General features: G+C 40.7%; 3 protein-coding genes across 3 annotated transcripts; all 3 read right to left on the bottom strand.

Moving 5' to 3' along the window:
• Nucleotides 1–449: 449 nt before the first annotated feature.
• LOC310863819 (lysine-specific histone demethylase 2-like) lies at nucleotides 450–1,263 on the bottom strand. Its single transcript, XM_083772311.1, has 3 exons — nucleotides 1,187–1,263; nucleotides 902–1,054; nucleotides 450–549 (listed from the first exon to the last, which is right to left on the bottom strand). The coding sequence occupies exons 1-3, from the start codon at nucleotides 1,247–1,249 to the stop codon at nucleotides 466–468; spliced, it is 300 nt and encodes a 99-aa protein (XP_083628437.1). The 5' UTR covers nucleotides 1,250–1,263; the 3' UTR covers nucleotides 450–465.
• Nucleotides 1,264–3,312: 2,049 nt separating this feature from the next.
• LOC310857184 (NADH dehydrogenase [ubiquinone] flavoprotein 1, mitochondrial-like) lies at nucleotides 3,313–13,011 on the bottom strand. The gene is made up of 11 exons (XM_083762795.1): nucleotides 12,949–13,011; nucleotides 9,537–9,660; nucleotides 8,954–9,036; nucleotides 8,515–8,685; nucleotides 7,214–7,397; nucleotides 6,765–6,954; nucleotides 5,909–6,121; nucleotides 5,447–5,613; nucleotides 4,227–4,308; nucleotides 3,893–4,038; nucleotides 3,313–3,589 (listed from the first exon to the last, which is right to left on the bottom strand). The coding sequence occupies exons 2-11, from the start codon at nucleotides 9,657–9,659 to the stop codon at nucleotides 3,512–3,514; spliced, it is 1,437 nt and encodes a 478-aa protein (XP_083618921.1). The 5' UTR covers nucleotide 9,660; nucleotides 12,949–13,011; the 3' UTR covers nucleotides 3,313–3,511.
• A 3,732-nt stretch (nucleotides 13,012–16,743) lies between these two features.
• On the bottom strand, nucleotides 16,744–21,798 carry LOC310867964 (small ribosomal subunit protein eS19-like). Its single transcript, XM_083778162.1, has 6 exons — nucleotides 21,555–21,798; nucleotides 21,278–21,348; nucleotides 20,539–20,639; nucleotides 19,690–19,873; nucleotides 17,960–18,014; nucleotides 16,744–17,379 (listed from the first exon to the last, which is right to left on the bottom strand). Exons 1-6 carry the CDS (start codon nucleotides 21,675–21,677, stop codon nucleotides 17,353–17,355), a joined length of 561 nt encoding a protein of 186 aa, XP_083634288.1. The 5' UTR covers nucleotides 21,678–21,798; the 3' UTR covers nucleotides 16,744–17,352.
• Between the last annotated feature and the right edge of the window lie 453 nt (nucleotides 21,799–22,251).

Here is a 22,251-nt window from a genome sequence, read left to right as displayed (position 1 = left end):
GGCATAGTCAGACCAACTTTAAAGCCACACATAAAGACATACAACGACACAAAGTTTCGTTGTATGTCTCATACAGTGACAAATAAGGCTTGGGGGGAAAAAAGCCAATCTAAAAGCTTGCAAAGCATTGTGAGCTTATAGATCTGCTATTGCCAACCAAGTATAAATCACCATTAATACACCACTGGGGGTCAAAAAGAGCTAGTGTAGCCAGAGTGAAAAAAATTACCAGAAAGGGTAAGTTAAATTAACACAACAAATTACTATACTGTGCAGCTGTCGAAACAATCTCATGTTTTTCCTTCTTGTTGCTGACCTAATTTTTTTTTTACCACCAGATATTTAGTTTTGGAAAAATACAAGTGCTTTAATTCCTGCTTTTGACGATTTGAACCTATTAATTGACAAGCCCTCTTTGCTCCTGCTGTTTGGAAACAGTCTTACCGATCTGTTCTCTGGGAAGATTTACATGGCAGCCATCTTGCTGGCCTCTCGGACCCCACTCAGATATGCCCCCGTCACAGTCTGAGGAAAGTGTCTGTTGGTTGCCTGACAATATAAAGCCATAGAAATAATTGCATGAAAAAAAAGGCAAAAAAGTGTACCCACCCCACCAATTACGCCAATTCAGTCCTGTCAATTCCTCTTCAAGTCCCCCTGCACTACAGTCCCTTGTTGCTGCTGACCCCTGTAGGCAGTCTGCTTCTTTCCATCTGACAGTGAGGAGTTTCATATTCAGGAGGACATAAAGCATGCAGTTCATCTCCCCATGTGCCCTCCCCCACCTGCCTTTCCACCCTCAAAAGGGCTAATTGTGTTCGTTGAGACACCCAGCCAACCAGGGACCACCCAATTCAAACACTATGTCATACAACAGGACGGAGTTAACTGAAAAACTCACCTCGCCAGCAAAGAAGACTTTTCCCTGTATGTCCTCAGCAATGATGTCATAGGCCTCTCCGCTGCCTCCGGTTTTCACAAAGCTGTAGGACATCTGAGCCCATATGTCTTTGCTCCAGTGGGTGACAAAGAAATTCATAGGATCTGGGACCTCCTAATTAAAAGGAAAGAAATAAGGTTACATTGATTGTAAGCAAATAGAAACCGACTGCAAACTCTGCATGTGAGTGAATGCAGCCAGGTAATTTCTAAGGAAAGCTGCAGTCCTACAACATGATGGTGTTACCTGTTCCTTGAAGAGTTCACGCAGGACCTTCATGCACTCCTCTACCACCTCTTTCTCCTTCATTTCCCTGATGCAAGCTACAGCATCACCACTGACAACAGACATGAGGACTGACTGCTTACCCTGCAGATCATGCAAAGATGGAATTAGTGCCACTTTACTAGTTCATAGAGGTCAAGGATCTCATTTTCCTAAAAAGCAAATGAATAGGACTCTCCAACATAAACAATTAATCGAAAGCTCTAATAAATGATTTATGACGTAAATAAGAAAATAGTATATAGACAGTTCACCATTTTTAATACTGTCGTACGATATAGTATAATTAGACAGGTTCATAATTTAAAACAGCCGTTATAGGAACGTGACGCGTCGGTTTTCGTGAAACTTCGTAATATGGTAGAGGGCCATGCCAAACGGTGAGGATGCCTAAGACCATTTGCCAAAGGGTGGCGTTAGTTATAGCACAACTTTGAACGCGCATAGCTCATGAACCGTTTGACCGTCGGCAATGAAACTTCGATACACATATGCGTCTCCTCATGCCAAACAAGTTTCATGCTCTTACTTTTGACCTCTGACCTCTGGATCACCCACCATTTTGAAGTATATGAAAATCAGTTCAAATGTATCCTGAGGTATCCTGGGTGAAAAAATGAAGGTTTTTCAGATCTGCGGAATGCAGCGAATCAGGCTGGAACCTAGCTGGCTAGGTTTTATTATGAGCCAATGAAAATTTCTGTTTTGTGAAAATTCTTCTTTTTCCCATAATACAACTTTACAGTATGGTAGAGGGTCATGCCAAATAGCACTTACTTTAATTGGCCAAAGGGAGGCGCTATAGCAATTTTTTGAAAATGAAACCTTTGAACAGGCATAACACCTGCCTCGTTTGGCCAAAGGTCATGGCACTTGTTTCCACATGTTTTGACTCATGGGGAACACATGTCACTTAAGTAAGTGACATGTGTAAGCTGCAGCCCTCAGATATTCCGCCAATTTGAGCAGTTTGATGCTTATACTGATTTTCTGCCTGGATCTTTGAGCGATTTGTGTGAAACGTTCTACACACAATCTATGAAACATTATCTGAAATCCCAGTTGAAGATAAGTTTGTATGTGAAAAAAATTACAGCGAACACACTGTAGAAATGGATGATCCCCAAAACCAGGACGCACATAATTATTAAAAACACTGAATGATTTTGCTGTTTTATGGCTTTTTGTGCATATTGCCGTCCTGCTTGGTCCCACCTTATCGCTGCTTGCAGATATATTTTCAATTTGAATTTGCGTTCAAATGATTTCAGTTTGATAAGATTTTTTGAAGAGGTTTTGTAGCAATTTGTAGCAATTAGAAGAAATATTATACCTTGAATGTTATTAAAAAAATAAAATAGAATTTTAAAATTAAATAATGTGAGAAAAGTGGCACTCGCACACAGCCATTTGATAGATCAAAATGCCTACTGTAAAATAAAACTGAAAAATCCAATTAATGGCAGTAGGTATAGGCTACAATTCAACTAGCAAGTCATTAGGGCAGGCTTTCTTTCATTGATAGAATTCTTTATTTCACAGTATGCAGAATGGGTAGATTTCAAACAAAAGCCAATACAAAAACTTTTACTGTGGACGACACCATGATAATAGTGGACCCTCTTGTAAACAAGTGTAATGCTTACACTTGTTTACAACAGGGTCCACCATTAGACTTTGTCGAATGCGTTCTAATATGATGGCATATAGCCTACTTTACTTAAAACCATTTTCCAAATAATTTCTTTTAACATTTTGGAAAGAAGACAATTTAACACACAGGTACTGAGTTGAACGATTAATCTACATATTTTCACTACAATATCTCCCTCTTCTGGTTAACACGTTATTCTAAAACCCATGAGGCTACATATAGTCAACCTACAGTTGGCATTATATGTTTTATTGACAATAGTGTTTAAACAAAACAAAATAGCCTAATAATATATTATTTTAAAATATATATTATGATAATGGACTGTTAATGGTTATAGTCAGATAGATCACAAAGAGAATAATACATTATGAAGAATCCAAACCTTACCTTTTAAATTATTTTTAACAAAAGGAAGCAGGAAGTCAGTAGCTCAAGATGAAGGGTCGTTTTAATCATCATGTACAGTATCTACAACAGTTGAAACCTTTATTTGGGAGTTCAGACAAGGCAAATACAGGAGCACAAAACATCATGATGAGGTGTCACACAATGCTTCTGGGTTTAAATAATTAATGGGTATACGGTCATGAGGGTTAAGAACAAGGCCAGAGGGTGGTGAAAGAACACATTTAAGCCCGAGCCTGTCGTTTCTGCTGGAAGTCAGCAATTCGGCTTTCCATCACAGGTCTGAAGTGCCTGATCAATCCCTGGAGAGGAAAATAAAGTCAATGAGTGAAATGAGAGCTCTAGAAGCTATGCCAGTGTGTGGATGTGCTTGTTTTAATTGTCTACAAAGTTGGTATTTTTGGTAATAGTCTGCATTTGAATGTTTTATATTGAAGCCCGTTTTTCATTAACGTATCATGCACAGTTAGCCTGCTCTCTGTATCTGACGGAGTCCTTTATTTTGGCGAGGGTCTCACAACTAAATTATGCATGGCCTAGGTCACAATATTGTAATCGTTTGCTTCAGTAAAACTAGTGTAGATGGAAACTGTGCTTGTACTTACTTGCACGGGCCATGCAGCACCATCACCCAGCGCACAGATAGTGTGGCCTTCGATCTGCTTACTGATCTCCCAGATCATGTCGATCTCTGACTGCCGTGCGTCACCTTGCACAAAACGCCACATCATGGTGTTCATCCAGTCAACTCCTATGAAGGGTCAAGAGAAGAATAGAAAGATACATTTTGAGATTTGTTAGGGTCTTGGTATTAGGATACCAAACATGATAACTAGCCATCAACATTATGTAAAATCCTCTATATTTGTATAGCAGTAGTGCAGCAACTAAACAGGGATGAATTTAAACCCAAATCCAAAATATACAATGAATCCTTACCCTCCCTGCAAGGTGTGCATTGTCCACAGCTCTCATGTTTGTAGAACTCAATCAGGCGTGCAATAGCTTTGATAACATCTGTCTGCAATGACAAAGCAGTTTCTCATCATACTGTCCCAATTAGCCCTTCGTTAAGTCCCTCCCCAACCCGTCCTTGTCCAATAGGCACGTTAGCAGTGAGGAGACAGGGCAAATGTCCTTCTCCCCATAAGCTAAATTCCAATACCACAACTTTCACACTCGCTCACTCTCCTCGCATCCTCCACTCGCTCCTCGGCTCCGCCCCCAGTGAGGAGGAGAGGAGGAGGAGGAGAGGATTCGACGAGAGGACAGAGTGGTGGTCGAATTTTCCTCTAGAATTGGAATGTACTACGCTGTAATTTCAAAGCGACGGCACATTCCGCGATCACTAATGACGTGTATCAATTCAATTCAATTCAAAGGGCTTTATTGGCATGGGAAAACATACGTTTACATTGCCAAAGCAAAAGTGGTGGAACAATACAGTGTCAGTCACACAGCTGGATCACTGGAACTCCGAACAGAGCCGTACAGTCTACAGAATAGACAATTCATCATTTTGTGCATGTAACCGAGGCCAATGTGTATGTATTGGTAACATGTGCAAGGCAAGGCTATTTATTCCTGAAATAGTGAATAAGCGCCAGGATGCGCACACGTATAAATCCCCCCCCCCCCCCCCCCCCCCCTCCTGACAGTCAGTCCTCCTCCGACGGTCTTTGCAAATAACGGACACTATAACAGGAATTAGGTATAGTCTCTCTGACTTACATATTCAGTTCAGTCCACATATAAATTATTCATAGCAGTCTGTGCATTCAGGCATGCACAGAGATAAAAATATAGCCGGCCTACTTTATATATCCTACTTTTATTATGCTTGTATCACACAACGCAATAAAGCCAGTGGCTTGTTGTGGTCCTTTCACTTTCACATATGTACTAGGCACAGTGTGCATGTGTGTGTTGGGTCAGCGACTCAGCCAGCCGGTGGATGGGGGTGCCTGTATCGGGTTTCAAGCAGTGTTTTCTGTGCTGGATTGGCATTGGACAATCGCTTTTTGGGGTGGGATTTAGCTGTACATGAATTTGGCTTGGGGGTGTGGGTGCGGCACATCTGCATGCCCAGTAACATAAGCACATACTGTCAACAGGATCTCATTTAATGAAGCATGATTGTCTACAGGTGACAAACTCACAGATTTGTCCATGACAATGAGAGCAGCTGTGCCCAGGCCGGTCTGGGCTTGTAAGAGGCCATCAAAGTCCATCAGCACGGTTTCACACACATTCTTGGGAATAAGGGGTGTGGAAGATCCACCAGGGATCACACACAGCAGATTGTCCCAGCCACCACGCACTCCACCTGAGACAGTAACATACATTTTAACCAAAGGTAAACAAACCAAATTACATTTGCTATTCAGCTGATATTTTGATTGTTAAAGAGGAGGGTGCTGCCATTAAAAAATACGTTTTTATTACATTTCCAGTAGCTGTTGTCAGCTGTTGTTTTGGAAATGTACATAAAATCTATTATAGCATTTAAAAAAACACAAAGACAAAGAGATTTCAACATAACATGCATTTTTTAAGCTGGTTTCTTCCAGTAATAGCATGTTGCATCAATCTCAACATGGCCATTGTAACATTATTTGTACCGCAATGCCTCTCGATGAGTTCTTTCAAAGGGACAGACATCTCCTCCTCCACTGTGCAGGGGTGGTTAACGTGGCCAGAGATGTTGAAGAGTTTTGTGCCGGAGTTCCTTTCTCTGCCAAAGCCCAGGAACCATGAGCCTCCGCGACGACAAATGGTCGGCGCCACGGCTACGGTTTCCACATTGGCAACAGTTGTTGGGCAACCAAAAACACCTTTAATACAGAAACACGGCAGGGGTTATTAGATATAGGCACAAAGAGTGAATGGCAATAGCAATTCATTGTGCTGAATTTCAAAGTGAACTTCCTCTCCTGTTAATACAGTGGTTTTCAAAATGTGTTTCAAAAAGTGTTTCAAAAAGAGGTGAAAGAGACAGCTGGCAACAACGGTTGCGATGTTTGGTACTTTGGTATTATCTATAATATCAAACACAAATACAACATACAATGGAACGAGGAGCAGTACTTATTTTCTTGCCCAATTATTACCAATGTCCTACTTTTTTCATCTGTAACTTGGGTCAACTGTGCATGTGTACATTTAAATTTATGGTGGCATAGCAAACTTCTACTTCAATTATCAGATGAACCACCTGACTCAGTCAGTTCACGAGGAAGGGCCCTTGGTGGAACAACCTTACCCACTTGAGCATTGAGGAAGTTGAAACAGGACTCAAAATGAGTGGCATTAATTGTCATCTGCTGACTTATCATACTGACTGATCATAGCGCACAGCGCATCATCACCGGACATGCCAAAACACCCAAAACTACATATTGCTGCTATAATAGTAATGCTCTTCTCAGCAGAGACAGTCAGGGAACAATCCAAACAACCTCCCATGCATGAACTCACCCACGTCAGCAGGAAATGGGGGCTTCAGACGGGGCTTCCCCTGCTTGCCCTCCAAGGACTCAATGAGCGCAGTCTCCTCTCCGCAGATGTAAGCTCCGGCACCACGCACCACAAATACGTCAAAGTCATAGCCAGAGTCACACGCATTCCTGCCAATCAGCCCAGCAGCATAGGCCTCATTGACAGCAATCTAAGAAAAGTAAAAAGCAAAAAGTAAAATATACAGTATGGCTACAGTAATATATAACTGTGATAAATGTCAAGGTCCAGATTTAGGTGTATCACGGATGAATTATCGTCCATTTTGTAATTGTCATTTACAAAGTAGCATTGAAGTGTAATTTTATTTCTGCCTCAATGTGACTCAATGTGTTTTTACTGGTTAAAAACACATTGGTGTCAAAATAAATAAAGGACAGACCTCATCTTATCATGTAAAACTTTCTTACTTGCAGGTTGGACGACTCGTTGTAGAACTCTCCTCTGATGTAGATGTAGGCAGCACGGGCCCCCATGGCCCTGCCAGCAATCAGGCAGCCCTCCACCAGCTTGTGAGGATCGCCACGCATGATCTCTCTGTCCTTACAGGTGCCAGGCTCTCCCTCGTCTGCATTCACTACCAAATACTTGGGCCTGAACATGAATAAGGGTTGGAAAACAACTCGCATTCAATTCCATCCCTAGTTGAATTCATATAAAGACATCAAAGGAAATGACTAAAAACTATTGCTATAGAACTGTGTGTGAAGTGTGTAAAGAAGTGTGTGCAATAAAAATGTGGAGGAGCAGAAATACACCATATCCTTGGCTTGAATGTCATGGAGGCCAGCTCCAGCTGAAATGCACAGTGCCTTGGTCAAGAGCAATGTGCAGGAGTACTATGTACATATCTTTTTGTGTGGGGGGAAACCCACGCAATCACATACTCCTTATTTTGGATGTATTATTTTGGTGTATTATAAAACACACAAAAATGAGAATTTGCCCATTTCTTTGGCATACATTGTTAGGTATGCCCATATGATGACCACGGATATGGTCTAAAAGTGTGAAAAAGGGTTAGGTTTAGGTATAGTTTTACTGAGGTTAAGGTTAGGCTGTCAATCACAGCGACTGGCCAATTACAGCGCACGCCTTGCACAACCTATGTAGGCTTTGGTATGTCGCGTCCAGAACCACCAATCTGACCAATTATGGTTATGCATATAGGCCCAACTGACTTTAAAATCAATGTGCGTTCACAGAGGACTCAGGAGAGCGGATAGTGGGTCGTATCACTGGATCTAAAAAAGAAAAATCACACTTGTGTGAAGGGCGCTCTTTCTTATCATACATCATCATAGATCATCTCATTCTGGCAATTACAATTTGTGTCCTCACTTTTCTGTCCTAATTTTTTCAGCCAATCAAATCATCGCCATGGGGTGATCAGCCAATCAAATCATCGCTATTACTCACACAAATACACAAAGCTGGGCATCCCTCAAAAATATAGATAAAACCACAAAACCCCATATTATGGCGTACCCTGATGTCACATGGCTACACTTCATTGAATAGGTGTATTATAACTCTTGATTCCATCTTGCATCGTTTCCATGTAGGCTGGTGCCGTTTGTCTATTATTGTAATAAGTTACTAGATTCAAATTTAGATCCCCATATATGGGCATGTTATGATTGTGACGCCCACCCACCACCATAATTGTACAGCATTATCCTGTCTGATGTGCGTTTATTTCATGGCTGACCTGCCATCACTGGGCTTGTTCATGAAACTCCACTTCATGCCAGTAGGAAAACCAGCTCCGCCTCTGCCACGAAGGCCAGACCCCTTGATCTCGTTGAGGATCCAGTCCACCCCCTTTAACAGGATCTCCTTAGTCTTGTACCAGTCTCCTCGTTGCAACGCTCCTTTCAGCCTGAAACAAACCACAAAAGTGCGACAAACCATGACGATGCAAAGTCACAGATTCAAATGTGTGACAAAGGCCCCATATAGACTGCAGTCAATTTAATGTAATATACTGTACTTGTATACAATAATAATCCACAATATAAGGAAGATCTACATTTTCATCAGGTGTTCCAAATATAGGGGCTTTACTCTTTTTTTTCCTGTGCTTCATCAAATACGGACGGTACACTTCTGATTAAAAACACCTCATGAAAATGTGTCAGCTGTGTTACCTCCAGTCATGACGACCATAAAGGTTTGTGAAAATCCTGTCCTGGTCTGCCAGAGGGCCATATGTTGTCTTCTTGGGTGTATCCTTCAGAAAACAGAGAAAATTAGAAGACGAGTCAGATTTATTGTAATCATTCATAATGTGAACAGTCTGGGATATACCAGTTTTTCATCCAGTGGTCCATGGCCATGACATAATTACAGACGGCTGTTTTAATAATGTTAAAAAAAGAAGAAAAAATAAATAAAACGTTTTCAAAGCAGCAGCTTGAAATAAAATGACTTTTAAGGGCTTTCGCTGTTTATGGTGTAGTTGTAATGTGCCTAAATACTAGCAGATCTGCAAGATCACAGTGATCTAGATAGCTATTTTCAAAGCATGACATTGGCATTCAACTTAGAATAAATCTGGCTCAGATCAGAAATGTTAAATATTCATATTTAATATTAATGAAATGACTGTTACAAACTAAATACATTGTTGTGGGATGGTGGTGTGGTCCTTGAGGAAGCATGCTAGATGGCCCAGGTTCATAGCCCAGAAATGGTTGAGAAACACTGAGTTATACATTTTCAGTCATATACCTGAGCTGCTGTACTGTTGAATCTTGTGATTGCAGTCACCCCACCTTGACTGACAGCAGCTGGGACGCGGACCACCACGCTCACAACTGCCCGACATGCACGCGCCCGAGTCAAGGACAACATCCTATGCAAAAAGACAAAGAACATACAATGACAACTGTTGCCACAGATTTGATTAAAGATGTGTCTTAAGAGGCACAATAAGAACATACAATAACTGTTGCCACATATTTGATTAGTAGTAGCATATTGTATCTTAATGGAGTCTGTTTTAAATAGCCTAAAGAGAATCAGCTAGTCTGTCCCCACTAGGGCTGCAACGATTCATCGTAATCAAATTGATTATTCAATTAGTTGTCAACTAATTTAGTAATCGATTAATCGAATCGACAACTAATCACTATTTTTGCAATTTATCATAGGTGATTTCCATGCACTTAACCATAGTTTTTCCAGTGTTAAGTGTAAGTAAAGTAAAAGAGAAGTGAGCCATCTCTCTTCCCTTACAATCTGATGATAGTTGCACAGTAGCGACTACAAAGCAAAACATGACACATAACGATTATAATATCAAGAACAAGAACAATAATTGTTTTAAAATTACCTATGTATTTGAGTTCAGAAGAGTACTGTTCCTTCTAGACTGACACATGTGTAGCTATTCTTTAATCAAATGTATGCAGTCAGAATAAGCCTAAAGACACCATGAGTTGCTTTAATTAATTTTAATTTAGTTTGTCTTTTATTTGAATAGCAGCCTAATCATAGCTAAATAAGTGACATAATCCGATTAATCGTTATTATTATATTAATTATGAAAATAATCGTTAGTTGCAGCCCTAGTCCCCACCCATAGCCTTGGATCAAGACAATCACCACCATCACCCACTCCACCCTCACCTCCTGCCTGACTGCCATCAAAACATGGATGCAAACAAACTTTCTAAAACTCAACTGCAATAAATCTGAAATCCTCATCATTCGCCCCGACTCACTCACCCGCTCCTTTCATGACTTCTCCCTCACCATTGATGGCTCCACTGTCACCCCCTCCACCCGAGTCCGCAACCTCGGTGTCATCCTTGACCCCACCCTCTCCTTCCAGCCCCATGTCAACCAGATCACCAAAACCGCCTTTTTCCACCTCCGCAACATCGCCCGCCTTCGTCCCATGCTATCCCACACATCCAGACTCGACTACTGCAATAGCCTCCTCTATGGCGTCATCACCAAGGTCCTCAAAAAACTACAGTACGTTCAAAACTCCACCGCCCGCCTTCTAACCAGAACCCGATACAGGGACCACATCACACCTGTCCTCCATGAACTCCACTGGCTCCCAGTCAAATTCAGAATTGATTTCAAAATACTCACCATCACCTACAAAGCCCTCAACAACCAGGCCCCCCTCTACCTCTCTGAACTCATCAACCTCCATGTCACCTCCCGCTCCCTCAGGTCAAGCACTGCCAACCAACTGGAACCCCACAAGTTCAACAAACGAACTTGGGGAGACAGGGCCTTCGCAGTGGCCGCCCCTTCTCTGTGGAACTCACTCCCAACACACATCAGAGCTGCCATCACCTTCGAAATGTTCAAAAGCACACTCCAAAGCACACCTTTTCAGACTAGCTTTCCCTACATACACCCCCCCCCCCACCACCACCACCACCACCACACACCCTCAGTCCTGTCCTTTTGATTTCTAGTTTTTAACCTAACCTAACTAGTTGTCTAATACAAATATTTTTACTTCTGTTCTGTAAAGTGACTTTGGGTACCTTGAAAAGCGCTATATAAATCGTATATATTATTAATCATAGATGTATTTTATCGAATCTGACTTTTGGAACAAGCCATAGGCTTTCTTGGGTTTTAAATCATCTTACCAGATCATGTACTGAACTAGCCCCTCTCGGAACCCTCCATAAAGCTTTTCTGAAATTTGGATGTCGCTTTGTGTAGGGTCCCTGTCCATATCTATATTTCCGTATGGGAATTTTGGAACGCGGACATAAATATGCTCGCTAACATCGTATCTGCGGCGTTTGACTGCCTTTTTTTGTTTGAGTTATTCTGAATTCGTGAACTATAAGTACCTATACATACCGCTGCGAATATCTCCTGTGGCGCGGAAGACGTTAAGTATTTTTAATCTTTGTTTGACTGATTTGGTCGCTTTATTTCTTCTTGTTTGTTTACCGTTTATTGTACCGCCTCCCGGTGTGCGGTTGGCTTGTGCGGCTACGTCCCTGCCTCTGATCTGCTCTGTCATAGCTATAGCGCCACTAGCTAGCCAGATAGGCGGTACAATGAGTACCATAGGACCATATTTCACTCCACGTCTTTGGAATTATTTAATGGGTGAGTACAAACGGAGCATTTATCACATTTAGGCCGCACATGTTAAAGTTCTACCACAAATCAAGGAGGGTGTACTATGGCTCTTGTATGTGAAATACTGTACATACTGTATGTAACAACAAGAGCCGTTCTAGGGCTATGCTGGAACAGGACCCCATGGTCTGGGTCGTCAAAAATGTCAGAAACTTCAGTACCATTGGGTTCTGCTTGGAGGGCTAGTACTGAACAGTACCTGTGCTTTTCTTCTGCAAACTGTTAATAATCAATCAATCAAAAAAGACTCAATAAAAGACTATCTATAATACTCTATGGTCATCATCACCATTGCCAACACAAGCAACGACTGCAACCTCAACTATTAAAGAACGCTGAGTGACCCACCAAATCCACAAATTAATAACAAACTATATATACTGAATATTTTTAAAATAACTATTGCATGTTTAAAGAATTCATTGACACAGTATAACCTCATGAGAAAGCTCTAAAGGACCACTTCACCACACGGTATCTTCATATAATAGGTCCTCACTAATAATCATGTTTCAAAAAAACGTGGACGGGTTTCTGAACTGCCCACAGCCCTCCTATGAGACACAGAGTAGAACATAATTGTGATATTGCATCATGATTATTAGAGAGGACCTATTAATATAGGTTGAAAAGTGGTGAAGTGGTCCTTTAAGTAACCTACGTTTTATGTCAGCTGTTATGCAGCAGAGATGACTTAACTACAACTACAGCAAACGTCATCAAAGCTGAGACTTCTATCATCGCATGAAAAGCAAATTACACTAAAGCATGCACGTCTGGGCTGTGATAACCACATAGACAAGTCAAGTTCACAACAACAAAATAGTCCGATATGACCTCCATGCTCACAAAATGCTAACGTCGCTAGTTAGCCGCGGATTCGATCACAGAAATCACATTGTGTGCAAGCATTATCGTGACATTTCTACCGGTCCTAAACCATCCAGTTCACATTGTTGCCTTTTAAAACCACGATACTAGTGAATGATGTTTTGTTTTGCCCCAAAAGTCTTACCTTCGATGTGTCCCGAGCTTAAAACGCAAAACGGAAACGGTAGCTGTGTGACGGCGTCTGCACTCTGCCCGACCCGGATACAAAGAATCGTCAACAAAACGGTGTCACTTACAAAATACCTTTATGCGGCAATACTGTAAATATAATTTACAAATCAAATAACCAAAAAAAAAAAAATATGAATAATTACAAATGTAATTCATCTATTCATTAAATATAAATGTAACTGTTAAATAAATTAAATCTCAGAGATACATAGGGAAGAAGCATTTGCTGAAAACTACCACGTGGGTGCACTGTTGCAGTATGATTGAACATACACACAAACCTTTAACTGGTTTGTGTGACTTTGTTTGTGGCAAGACTATGCACTTTAGTTTTTTTAGGAACAATATTGCCTATTATTATTATGTAATATATTTTTTAAATATTCACAATAAATATTCTTTATATATATAGCCTATATATAATGTGTCAGGATGATATGCATGCTCATTTATGTTGCAGAGGATTGTACCATGATCCCCTGCACAACTTCACAAGAAAGGCAGCAAATTAGACCACGCCACCCCGGCAACTACCACCCTATTTATATTCTTAGCTCCATCTCTTAAGACGAAAGTGATGGAGAAAATAGTCTATGAACAGGTTGAAAAGTATCTTGCAAAAAAAAAAACTAAAACCATGGCTTCAGAACGAATACATCCCATTCCACTGACACATACCTTCTCTATTAAAATGCTGGCAAATACTAAGGCTTTTAACACCATAAACCACATACTGATTAGCAATTGATTGATTGATTGATTGATTGATGGCATTTTGATAGCACATCAGTGAGCTGGATGCAATCCTACCTGGAGGGATGGTGGAGGTGAACAGACACAAATGTAACTCCATAGCTGTGGTGTTCCACAAGGAAGCATATAGGGCCTTGTACTGTTCCTAATGAAAACGACATGACATCAGCTTGTGACTCATGCAGTTTGTTCCTGTTTGCGGGTTACTCAACTGTGCTGGTCTCGGACAGGGACAAATTGCGGATTGAAAAGGCCCTTGATCAGCTCTAAACTCAGTAGAATCTGCACCTGGCTCACATAACAAACTTTCATTACACTTGGGAAAAACTGAATACATTTTCTTTGGATCAAATAGTAAATCTCAGCAAAGCAGACGGCTTCTCAGTTAAAGTGGGTGACAATATTATCACAAGAAAAGACAAAATTAAATGATTGATTGAAAAAAAATGTCTTTCACAGTATGTAGAATGGGTACATTTCAAACAAAAGCACAAGTTAATACAAAAACTGTTAGGCCTACTGTGTGGACGACACCATGAAAAGCACACGACTTGTTTACATGGGTCCACCTACCAGTACCTATTTCCATCCTGGAGACAAATCTTTCCTGTGATAAAATGGCTACCAATGTAATCAAAAAGGTCAACCAAAGAACAAAATTCCTGTACAGAATCTCCTCACTTTCAGGAGCTCCCATACAAGTTTCTTTGACTATACATGCACCCCATGTACGACAGCACCACTAAGGCCCTAAAAACAAGGCTCCAGACATCCCAAAACAAACTGGTCAGGCTACTACTTGGCCTTAGTCCCAGAACCCAGCTCACCAGCTCATTTTGATAGGTTGGAATGGCTTAGGGTTGACGACAGAGTACAGCAAATTGCAATAGGTCTGCTCTACAAGATTTGCTACACCAGATAGGCTACCCATGTATTGTACCTGTCAAAATGTGGAACGGCCTACCAACATCTGTTAAGAAATGTGAATCCCTAGACTCCTTCAAAACCACTCTCAAAGAGCACTTACGAGCAGCTGTAATTCGAAACTGGACCTGTAAAACAGTTTAAGTCAAAGTCGCCTCCCCCTGTATATCCAATTGAAAATGAAGGACCATTATCTGGTTTTATAATACTCTTAGCAGACTTTGTATTGACCTGTACTTTCCTTGAACTGTGCCCATTCTACAACCAATTTTCAAACAATCAATTAATCAATCACCTGTACCACGTACCTCGTACGGTATGTTAGTCAAGTCCACCACAGTGAAAAAGAGGAAAAACATGGCATGTTACATGTTGTATGGAGCACCAATGCAAAGGATCGAGGGCAGAACTGGACAAGTAAAGCTAATTTCCACAGTTGAGAGAAAATGTTGGAAACCCTTGATCCACAGCCTCATCATCCCCTCACCTCTGATCAAAGATAGGCACCTATAAAGTTAGGCAACATTAAATACAAATAGGTCCTACCCCAGGCCAGTAGACAGCTAGACTAAGACATGTGAGGTGTTCTGTTCTGTCATTCTGTCATTCAAACTAGGGTATGCTATTTGATTGTTTTTAACTTTGGAGTTTGACTGATTAACTGAACCAACGCAAATGTGTTGAATAGTGGTTTGGTCAAAGGCCAGGCCTGTTTACTCATTCAGCTGTATACTTAAATTGATACTTGAACCAAGCAAGGTTCAGTGTTTAATTCACACAAAACGTCAGGAAGCTGATGTTTTCAGAGGAAACCTTGCCAGTGCTGCGGTGCCCCACGTTTTATAACTGTTCTCCCAAGGCATGCTATGAACAGAGTCGAGGACTCGAGGCCATCATGATTCATGTGCTTTCATTGGCTAAGTCTTCTATGCTCTGTCTAGTCTACAGTCGGAAACAAAGAGCTAGCATTTGACATTAATCATGATATTTTACTTCAGTAATGTGTTTTCAAAGTACATGTTTATGGTTTATGCTACAAGCTATATTGTTGCAAAATGTAAAACAGATGAATGCATTGCACAGTGCACACTATAGTTAGGTCAGGTTAATTCCCTTGAATATAAACTAAGGTTGTGTTCATGGAAACAGCCCAGACATGTCAAAGACATAAGTAAAAAGCGGAAAACCTTATCTATGTCACACGTTACAAGTAAAGTAGAAATGAACCCTGACTCAGTCCAAGACACCTTGTTCTATTGATAAATCTGGGAGAAAGACCATAGAAGGACCACAATGGAAACAAGCCATCTGTACATCTGTACTTTTTTCCAAACAGTCTCATTATCTCTCTTATTCTGTATAAATAAATTAACAAGACTGACTTAACAAAGAGTGAGCAGGTGGGAGATTCAATCCTGTTCAAGTAGCCTAGCCTATACTACACTTCAAAGGAGCATGGAACTAGCAGATATCGAATGTGTGACCTTCCCATTGTTTGACTACCTCTCTAAGCAAATTAAAATGACTCTTGACCTTTCACTTAACCAAAGCCATATCCAGCCTGAGCTGGACAAGCACAAGCCTGATCACAATGCGTCCCAAGTTGTGAGCTTGTAGATCAAATATTTTCGGTGCGGGACACATGTGCAAAATAAATATAAATCAGGTTTTCATCACTGAACTAGGGGTGGAAAGGTAATCAATTTAATTGATTATAAACAACAATAACAATAATCACTAATTTAATACAATTATCGATAAATAACATCATTGGCAAAAAGTTTAAAACAAAAATAAAATAAAATGTGAAAATAGCTGCAATCTACAAGCTCACAACATGTTATAATGGGAACCATTGTGAGCTTGAAAAAATCAGCTGAACCCATTTTCACTATATTTGCACAACGCCGTTGTTCTACAAAGTATATTGATATATAAAAAAATACTACTACTATCTTGATCATTAAATTAAGCAAAAAGTGATCAAGTTGAAATATACTTAATGATAAGTATACTTTGTATTTTGACATAAGATAATATTTTATTTGATCATCCCTGCATTGTGCATCTTTCATTCACATCTCATAAAATCACATTTGGACTGTTATATATACAGTCAATTATTTGGACAATGCAATGAAAGTATGCTTTGTTTTGTCATTTTCAAAACAATGACTCACATAAACAGTGTTTACGGTGTTACATATTCTTATACTAAAGCAATAAACATGATGCTTTAACTATGAAAAAGCTATATCTGCATATCTGTGGGAGGGGTTCCAGATTTCCATGTTGTAGAATTATTATGAAGCTGTGAATCTATTGAAATTCTAAATTAATTTAAGGTGCATCAACTCAAAAACAAACCCAACGTACAGAATGTTGAATGCATTCTGTTTAAAAGGAGATACATGTTGAGTCTTATGGAGTTAGGGTGTTTTCTTTCTTCTACTTTTTGCTTCATGCTTAAAGTATTTCAATGCAATTTTGTCTTTGTGTAGGTCGAACTACGGAACTGTGGCACATTTCTCAGAAATCAGACAATAAAGTAATATCACATCATATCATACTATTATGGTGGGCGTTATAAAAGCCAGGCAGATTTGAATGTATAAGTCATAAGGCATAGCAGGAACACAAGTCCAATGTTTTCTTTACATGCTGTCTTCATGCATAAACGTCACTGCTTCTTACTTGCTGCAGCAACCTGTACACAAATACAATATGTACACACACGCAAAAGACAGAAAGAGAAAACAAATCAACAAATGTTGTAAGCATTGACCAATCAAATGAAGGGCATGCTACAATTAGTAATATCCAACTATAAGGCTAACGATAATATCTCATTTTCAAAATAATTTTAACTGAAGTAGACGACAGTCCACGCCACAACTATAACGACAAGGATAGTTGTGAACAATATGATTTGGATCACTTTCAAAGCGATTTCATGAACAATAGAATCACTGACAGCTCAGGTAGCCTAATTAATAACAAATCAGCTCTGTATAATTAATAATAAGCACCACAGAGGTCATCAAGGTGTCAAACGGGCTAATACACAACCATGACGTTAAATAAAAAAAGGTCCTGATGGCGCCACTGCATAAACCTCCAACTTGAAATCAACTTACGTTTGGATTTATGCTATTTTTTATTGCTCACTGATAGTAAGGGATAAATCTGAATCTTCAAAATAATTTGACATTTACAGTTATAACAACCAGATAAACCACAGAAACTTGTTAAATGTGCTGGCTATGTTAACCATGTTAACAACTCACCTGACCAGCAATTCTATCCAGATCCCTTTGGCCTTGTGAGGTGAGTCTTCGTCCACTGGAAAATACAAATGAACAATTTATTCAACTTGCATAACATGTCTAGTATTACAGTACTTATGCACTATAATGCACTGTTTAAAAAATGGGGGTATAGACTAAGTAAGAAGTACTAATATTACTGCCAGGTCCTGTAATAATAATAATAATAATACCGTAATAATAATAATAATAATAATAATAATAATACTACATGCAATTTATATAGCGCTTTTATCTGTACTCAAAGTCACTTTACAAAACAAAACAAACACATTTAAAAAATTTAAACTAAGCAAAAGAAATCATTCAAAAAGGCAAAAATGGTCTCGCTCCTGGCTCCTGAGCTGTGGACTGACCTCCTCCTCACTGTCACGACTGCATACTCACACCCCATTTTTTGTTACAGTCTGAAAACTCATCTATTCACACTCCCCAGCATTCCCCATTTCTCAATTCTTGTTTGAAATAGTCAAACCAACTTACGATTATGTCAGTGGTAGTATAGCCTGAGCTAATGTATTAGGTTTCTGGTCTAGAGGGGCGGGTCGCGGCAGAGATCTGCGCAAATATACACTTCTATATGGCCAAAAACAGGAAATCATCATAGAGGTAAAAAAGGGGAAAAAACATATATACAGTGAGGAGAAAAAGGGGTGGGTGGGGGATTCAGATTTTACGGGGGCCAGTTTCGAATTGCAGCCGTCCGTAGGTGCCCCTTGAGAGCGGTTTTGAAGGAGTCAAGGGATTCACATGTCTTAAGGACAGTTGGTAGGGCGTTCCACATTTTTGTGGCATAGGAGCGAAACTAATTTAGTCCCTTGTTTGTGCCGAATCTGGGTTGCACATGGTTTGTTGAACTCCCTCTGGTGTTGTGGGTGTGGACTTCATTGACATTAAAGAAGTATTTAGACAGGTACATGGGTATCTTGGTGGTGTATCGAATCTTGTGGACCAGACCCATTGCAAGATGCTGTACTCTGTCGTCAACCCTAAGCCATTCCAGCCTGTCAAAGTGGGCAGGGGTGAGGTGGGTTCGGGGTGTGAGGCCCAGTAGTAGCCTGACCAGTTTGTTTTGGGAAGTCTGGAGCCTTGTTTTAAGGGCCTTTGAGGTACTGTGGTACCAAGAGGTGCATGCATAGTCGAAGAAACCTTGTACGAGGGCTCCTGTTAGGGTCTTCAAGGTGTTTTTGTTGACCAGTGAGGAGAACCTGTATAGGAATCTTGTTCTTTGGTTGACTTTGGTTCACCCCCGGCCCCTCCTCTCCCCCCAGTGCAGCGCTACGTCACATAATTTGGAGCGACGCCCACCCAGAAGGGTTGACTCCCACTTCTAGACCAGAGCGGCCAATGCGTTCCTCCAGGCTTTCATTTTTTGCGCTGACGAAAATGAAAGCCTGATACCGAGGCTAGACGGTAGTAAGGTTTCTGAACTGTCCACAGCCCTCCTCTGAGATAGAGTGAGTAAACAAAAATGGTACCATAATTGTAATGAGCATAGGTGAGGAACTATTATATGAAGATATGTGGTCCTTTAAATGCAAAACCTGAAATACCATCATAATATTTAAGAATCTAATCTATTTAAAGTCATCTGAATACATATCAATGCCCTTTAAGGAAATTATTTTTAATTGACTGTTTGATTTTAAGGTAACTAATGTCTTAAGGCTTATGACGTCCATCCCTCTCACCCGTTTGGGTCTTTTTCCACCATCTTGAGGGCCTCAAGAGCCTGGAGAACCTTCCGTGCCACATTCCTGGAGCCAATGCTAAAGTGGGCAGGGCGTACACCATTCCTCTGGCGCCCGCCATAGATCTTGATCATGGAGCCTGCGCCTACGCCTCCTCGCAAGTATAGATGACGGGCTGTGGATGCTAGCACATACAAAAATCATATAATATAAACCATAAATATACGTCTCTGTATAGCACAGCGGTGTTGTTTGCCGAAAATAACTTAATTTGCGTTCTTGTGTAAATCAGTTGTCAGTAAGCGACAGCATCTGCTTTCGGAACAGCAGTCTATATAGACATCTCACCTTAGTATTACAAAGATACAAGCAAAAACATATAGGGCCCTTACAATTTACAATTTAAGCATTTAGCAGACGCTCTTAATCCAGAGCGATTTACATTAAGCAAGAACAAAAAAGCATGGGAATACATCACATAAAAAGCATGTATCATGCCCTTGGCTAAACATAATGCCTCAACTCCTACAATTCCAATTACTTGTCAGGGTGGGGGGCCGGTCCCCAGTTCAAATATGATTATTTTGGGGGGTCGCGGCCTGAAAAGCGTGAGAACCCTTGCTGCCACCCTTCTAGATAAAGGCTCATTCATAGTCTGGATTTTCGGTGGTGAGGTGACCACTGTTCCGGTGGTGAGCTGACCACCGGAGCGGTGGTGAGTAAAAACAGAGAGAAGGGCTGAGGCGGTGGTTTGCTCTTCGCCGCGGCTCGTGACGTCATGTTGTAGTTCGGTGGTCACCTCACCACCGAAGATCCAGACTATGAATGAGCCTTAAGTATCCCACACACCTACTCTGGTGTAGAACCAGTTATCATCACAGGGGGCCAACTCCTTATGTTTGGCAAGCTTCACAATGTCCATCCATTCCGGAACCTTCAGTTTGCCAGACCTGGCAAGACCAGATGAGATATCAGAAATCAAATAACATCCACAATCTGCACTATACAATCAACTCTATGTTTAATGTCTAATAGGCTAGTCTATGTTTAGTGGTAAATAAATAGGCCCTTCCTGTATGAGATGAATCATATGTCTCAAAAGTAACCCAATGGATATGATGAACTACAGGTTCATGGAAATACACTTTCCATAGTCAGTTAAATCAGGCAAGGAAAACTGTGTCCTATAATAGCCTAATTTTTATAACTATTCTACAAAAAAAGAAGAAATAGGGAAGAAACACAGATACAAAAACAAAAGTAAAAATTACTTGATCTTGCGTTTGAATATGCCTGCAGCTAAAAATATAATACCACCACTTAATTTTGTTATTATTATAACTGTAAAAATTACTAAGCAGAGTAAGCACACCACTTCACTTTACAACAGAAACGACTTATTAATATTGCGTTCTTCTGATAGGCTACGAAACACCTCCACTGTCCACATTATTACAGCACCTGTAGTCTATTTGCATAAACGATCCCTGCAGGCTGCACGTGGATTTACGCCGGATAGCTGTAAAGTCAGTCGCTCGACACGCACAAAAAAAGTGCAAGTCATGCTCATGACGACGAGGCAGCTTACTTTTTGAGGAATGCCGACAGTGCCCTCACAAACTCCTGCTGGTTGACGTCTTTCACTGTGACACCTGGCATCTGCAACACAAACATGAAACCCTGCAGGTGAGATACCAACAAAACTAGCAATTAATTAGGACAATTAGTCTAACTACTGTAACTAGATTTGATGAGCACAACTTCCTGGTACTCCCCCCTCTTTTTAAAAACGGGATATGTAACTGGACTTACTGGATAACACAGAAGAGTTGAGAGATAGCATTTCAATAATAACAAAGACCTACTTTAAATGCGCGCGTTGGAGTTTGTTTCGTTTCAGTAAAATACTGCGGTACTGGTAGCCTGCTGTGCGATGCTCCGACTGAAAGGATGCTAGTGGTGCTGCTTGCAGTGCAGACTGCCCTCATTAGATGGATGGACACATTGGACAGTCAGCAACCAAACATTAACACCCGGCCAACCGGCTGGCCTTAACACGTGATTGTGGGACTAACTTGTCTCAAACCGTGTATAATCTCCCACAGGCCTCATTGCTTAAAACACAATAATTTAGTTTTTGTTTTAATCACGACCTGGCTCGCTGTGTCTATTCACGTCGACTCGGCGAGTGATGGTGCGTGGCGCTGGCGGGTGGCGTGCTGATGTCAGATGGAATAGTTGTACCGCATTCTGTTTTGAGTGAGCGATTCCAGCTGCGCACCACCAGAGGGCGCGGTTGTGGCAGCTAACTCCGATCCATGTCCATTTCCTCTGGTCTTTTCAGCAGCCAGCCAGTCCTTCGACCTCTAGGCTACAAACTACAGTGTAGCCCCCCAGGCAAAGAGAATGCACCTTGGCAGAAACAGTGAGTGGACGATTCGTGCTAAGCACTGTTTTGAACTAATTTCCTCCTTCATAATTTTGACAGAAACCAAGTGTGCAATACAGAAAAGAAACAATAGGAAAACAGAAATAGAGTGAAACAAAAAGGTTGGGCATGAG

This window comes from Protomyctophum parallelum (genome assembly GCF_964188405.1).
Source record: "Protomyctophum parallelum genome assembly, chromosome: 1".
Classification (NCBI taxonomy): Eukaryota; Metazoa; Chordata; class Actinopteri; order Myctophiformes; family Myctophidae; genus Protomyctophum; species Protomyctophum parallelum.
Note: the sequence above shows the minus strand (reverse complement) of the source record. Positions and strands in the feature narration are given on the sequence as shown.